A 5,000-nucleotide genomic window follows, 5' to 3' on the forward strand; every position below is an offset into this window, starting at 1 on the left:
TTAGTTAAGTATTACTCTCTGAAATGGAAAGCTTTCTAAAAAAATCCATTTTGTCAAAAGTCTATTTTTCGGATGGTTCTCAAAAAGCTGCACTGACCAGATTTGGAATTGAGCTTCTTGGTCACCACCTATTGATAATAATTACTGACAGGTCTTGATGGGTTTGTCTTTGTTTTGTTGTTGCAGATTTCTATTGTGGGGAGTAGGCATTAGCTGCTTGGTCACATTGGGTTGTATTGGACTAATGGCGACAAACAATCTACCAAAAAAACAGAGATGATGTCTGATGCAATTGAACCTTCACATTTGACTGTTTTACTGTACTGAACTAAAGGAAATCTATAGGATTGTTACCATTTTGCATTTGATTAATGGCAATATTTTCGTCATGTACATGTACAAAAACGTTCATTGCGGTGCACTTAAGGTGGCTCAAATTGGTTTCAATAATGTGGAGGAAAGATAAATTCTAGAACACTGTTTTGGCAATGTTATAGTACCATATGAAACATGAATAATTGCTTAACAAGATGCACATATTAATGTAACGTACATGTAATAAATTACCATTGCAACAAAAGAACCACCTAAAATGCCCTATAATTTGTGTTTAAGGTGAAACTCTCTGCAAAGTTTAAAAAAATTATCTGGAGCGGGTTCAGAGCTACCTTAAAAATTTCAATTGTGAAGGTAGCTATGAATCTGCGCCAGAGAATTTTTATCCTAGTGCACTAATCACTCTTTCGCAATAAAAAAGTGGGGGTCACCGAGTTCATTTTTGAGATATATGCATTTAAAGACAAAATATAGACTGTTTTTAGATGGCTCTTTTGTTGCCATGGTAATCCGTCACGTCACATTAATGAATGCATCTTTTTAAGCATCTATTGGTGTTTCATATGGCATCAAAAGATTACCATTAAGTGCAAAAGGTTGGTAGATTCAATCCTTCCAAATAGTACAGTTGGTTGAAAGTGTTAAAACTGGTTTGAGCCTCCTTAATTTGGAAGAGTATGTTTTTAGAGCTTGGTGGAACATTGTAAATGGTGGCAAGTCCGCTTCGGCATAGTTGAAGTTTTTCATTGAGTAAGCAGCTGATATTAATTCTTTTTGCCGGCTAGTAAAAGGTTATGTTCCAGTAAATTGTCATGGGTGGTTTGAATTTTCTGCCTCTCTACTCTGCGAGAGATGCACTTCTCAAGATTTTCATTGCTTTCCCACCGTTTTTTGTCAGTAGGTCGAGGGTTGGTGCCTCACCCCCACGGTCCCTGTTTGTACACGTATTCTAACCATTATACTGCCTCTACGGTCTAAATGAAGATTCACTTGCCATGGTGGGGAGGGTACACTGTATTGAATTATGAGCCCTAAAAAATGATAAATTCTTGCGTGGCAAAAAGCGCTAATGATCCCATACGTTCTTTTTAAAAGAAGAAATTTCAAAGCATTATTGCTCAGAGATTATTGCATTGGATTCAGATTCCATCGCCGCACAATAGTTTTGCTGACAGGATAACCGAACTCCGATTGAATAAGCAACTTGCCAACTTGTATGAGAGTCCTAAATGTAGCCTATGATGTCATATAACTACTACCAAATTCCAGGACATTCTAACAGACAATTGGAAAACTACAGGACCAAGAAGCTTCTGCAAAATTAACGATGAGTTCACAGAAGAACGTTCCAGAATATTCTAGGGAATTACAGATTCTAAATACTTTGTTCTCGGCTGACTGGCCTAGTGCTATTGAGGCAAAAAGTGTAAGCAAAGATTCCCCTCAGCAATGAGATTTAGCATTACAGCAGGCTGCTGCTTGTCATAAGAGCATGTAAAATGTAAAAGTTAATGTAAATCTAAATTAATGATCCACAAAGGGTATTACCCATCACAGTGGATGTTAAAAGAAAGAAGTGAATATATAAATAACAATAAAAAATATAAAATTAGAGCGCTTTTCAAATGAGTGTCGTAAAACCAAAACCAAAGTAATTACTTTGGCCAATCAAAAAGGACGGAGACAATCCAGTAAACCAATCAAAACTCAAAGTAATTACACGTAGCCGACACAAAAGGCGGGAAAATGTGCACGCGCGAGCCACGATTGGTTCTGGTTTCACTTCTGATTGGTTGAAAAAGTGGCGCAAGAACTTTGAACCAATCACTTAGTGAAGTAGATGCAAAACCAAAGTAATTCGCTAATTACTTTCGACACTCAATTGAAAACCGCTCTATTTAAAATAAATAGAGTCATCCTCCGATAGTTTCTTTGAAAAGTGGCCTCTAATAGCTCTCTAGAAAGCTTCAATGTCCCTAGATTTAATAACGTCCGTGGGTAGATTGTTCCAATCCTTTATCGTTCTTGTTATAAAGCTGTATTTATAGGTGTTGGATCGGCTGCTTAGATGAATAAATTTCATTGAATCGTATTGTCTTGTTTACATCATTGCCAGTTTTGATTCCAACGTCCTTTGGCTAAGCTGTAACCAACGTAGATCCTCGAATAACCGTGAGACTGTTCCAGGCGTACACTCATAGCATTGTGTCACAAGCCTTGCCGCTCTGCATTGCATTTCTACACTGACTACTTGTTTACTTGTGTGAGGATCACCATGTGCAGCTTGCATGCTCTTGATGTGGCCTAACAAGAGACAAATTAGCCCGTTCTGTGACTACTTGTGGGCAGTGGGTACGAGTTGTTGGAAAGGGCCCAAGAGATCGGTTGGCCTTGCCAATTATATTGGACATCCATTCCAGTTCATCTTCGAGTCAAGATCAATGCCAAGGTATCTGTGATGTTGGACCGATGTAAGTTGCACTCCATCCATTACATACTCATACTCTACTGGGGTTGTCTTGATCGATGAACCCTAAGAATTGGGCACTTACCTGTTTTAAATGACATTTGCCATTTTTTCGACAGTTAACTAGATTGTTTAGGTCAGCTTGTAGTGCAGATGCATCTTAAAAATTGGTGACCACTCCATAAAGGACAGTATCATCCGCAAACAGACCTAACTGAGCATCAATTGTATCCCCAATATCAATAACATATAAGAGCTATTAGATGGCACAAGACTGTGCCCTGCGGCACGCCAGACTCTACTTCTACTGCATGTGACTGTGCACCATTTACGACCACTGACTGGGAGCTCCCTATTAGCCAAGATTTGACCCAGCCCTTTTCATTACCCCTGATAGAGCGGTTTTCAATTGAGTGTCGAAAGTAATTAGCGAATTGCTTTGGTTTATGATTACTTTACTCAGTGATTGGTTCAAATTTCTAGCGCCAGTTTTTCAACCAATCAGAAGTGAAACCCGTGCTTTGAGTCGGCTACCATGTAATTACTTAGTTTTGATTGGTTTACTGGATTGTACGGATGTTGTAAAACTTTTTATGAACTTGACGTTTCGTTTGGAATTAGTTTTCGTGTTTAAATTCAATTGTACTTTAAGGAAACCGTTACTTCTGCAGATGTATGTAATTGTTGGAGCATACGAAACGTCAAGTTCATAAAAAGTTTTACAACATGCGTTGTCTCGTTATGTTTATAACCGCAGTTTGTTTGTTATTCTGACGTTCTTTTTGTTTTTTTCACGTGGCAAGTTGTTCAATCCAAAACGCTTATCGAACGAACAAGAATTTTGTACTTTTATGCGATGTTTACAAGTCAGAAAACCGAGCGTTTTCGTACTGAAACTATGAAAGATTCGATTTGGATAAGAAATGAAATGCTGAGTTTCATTTGTACCGGGAGGACATTTATTTCTTCCCCGATACCCTATGGAGCACTTCCCATGCAACGCCCTGTAGGTAAATAGGCCACTTCGGAAAATACCATAATACTCTTTGTTTGTCCCCCCAAATTTTGCATAAGCATTGTTTCCAGTTTCTTTTGGGACTTACATTGGTCCCAATAGAAAACAAAAACCATGCTTATTCAAAATTTGGAGGGACACAACAAGGCGTATTATGGTATTTCCCGAAGTGGCCTATTGGCCGCAAGAAAACAAACGTGTTAAATATTTCTTCAATATTTCTTTAATATTTCTTTTTTTCTATACAAATGAAAGTGAAAGGTTAAAAAAGGTTAAAGAACAAATTACGTAAACCTTTGTTGCCAGAAGAGCAAAGTCCAATGCATGGAGCTGAGCGATGTCCGATCAATCAACCAATCAATCAATCAATCAATCAATCAGAATCATTAAAAATTACTTAAATCCACTTTTTTTTTGGGGGGGGGGGGGGGAGGCGTGGGGGAAGTTGGTGGGAGTGAGGACTGAGGAAACCCTTATTCCAATTTACAAAATCAAGATTTCCGGGGATATCATATTCGTCCTGCACTTTCCAGGATAACTGCTGTAAATCTATGCCGCCTTTTCATAAAGCAATGCTTCTATGGCTCTTGATTTGCACTTAACTTATACCGAAAGACTCGCATATCTGATTTTTGCGGAGTCTTCAAACCTTACAACTACCCTTCACGATAAAAAACTTGGCAAAAATCTACTACTTATGAATGGTCACTGAAAACTGCCCTCTCTTTGTAAGGTGCCTCTATTACTGTTGAATTAAGGGCAGGCCAATAACTCAAAAAAGCCTTAAAAGTACAGTAACTGTTTACGCCCCCGTGCACAACTAAAACATCTATAATGCCTTCGTACTTGGAAATCTCAGTGAGCTATAAATTAATATGTATTTTACTTAAATATCAACCTAGCCTAAAATGGCTGGAAGTCTAAATACTGAGCTAACAAATTATTACATCAAATAAATACTACATTTCTACAATATAATTTCGATACTATTTTACAACTAATATCTAACATCTCATTGAGTATAAATTCACAGTATCAATGTAAAAACAAAAGATTAAGCGAGAACGATTTTTTAAATTATAGAAGTGCCACGCTTAGTTTAACTCATGGTGGTCAGTTTTAAGCGAAAATCAATGATAACGTTAACCCTGTATCGCAGGAATCAAGTCAAACTATATCAGT

The 5,000-nt window shown here is 37.7% G+C and overlaps 2 protein-coding genes across 4 annotated transcripts in view; one reads left to right on the plus strand and one right to left on the minus strand.

Annotated features, from left to right (window-relative positions):
- The window catches only part of LOC138048202 (uncharacterized), a 10,014-nt gene extending 7,586 nt beyond the window's left edge, over nucleotides 1–2,428 (plus strand). The window contains exon 3 of the mRNA XM_068894593.1: nucleotides 187–2,428. Coding sequence (XP_068750694.1) covers nucleotides 187–280 — 94 coding nt within the window. The 3' untranslated portion in view covers nucleotides 281–2,428. The remainder of the gene's footprint in view (nucleotides 1–186) is intronic.
- A 1,766-nt stretch (nucleotides 2,429–4,194) lies between these two features.
- Nucleotides 4,195–5,000, minus strand: part of LOC138048218 (uncharacterized) — a 72,127-nt gene continuing 71,321 nt past the window's right edge. For all 3 annotated transcript variants that reach the window (XM_068894595.1, XM_068894594.1, XM_068894596.1), the window contains one exon: nucleotides 4,195–5,000. This exon is cut by the window's right edge and continues 2,194 nt beyond it. The gene's annotated coding sequence lies outside the window, so the exon portion shown is untranslated.

The sequence above is a fragment of the Montipora capricornis genome, chromosome 1, assembly GCF_036669925.1.
Source record: "Montipora capricornis isolate CH-2021 chromosome 1, ASM3666992v2, whole genome shotgun sequence".
In the NCBI taxonomy this organism is placed as follows: Eukaryota; Metazoa; Cnidaria; class Anthozoa; order Scleractinia; family Acroporidae; genus Montipora; species Montipora capricornis.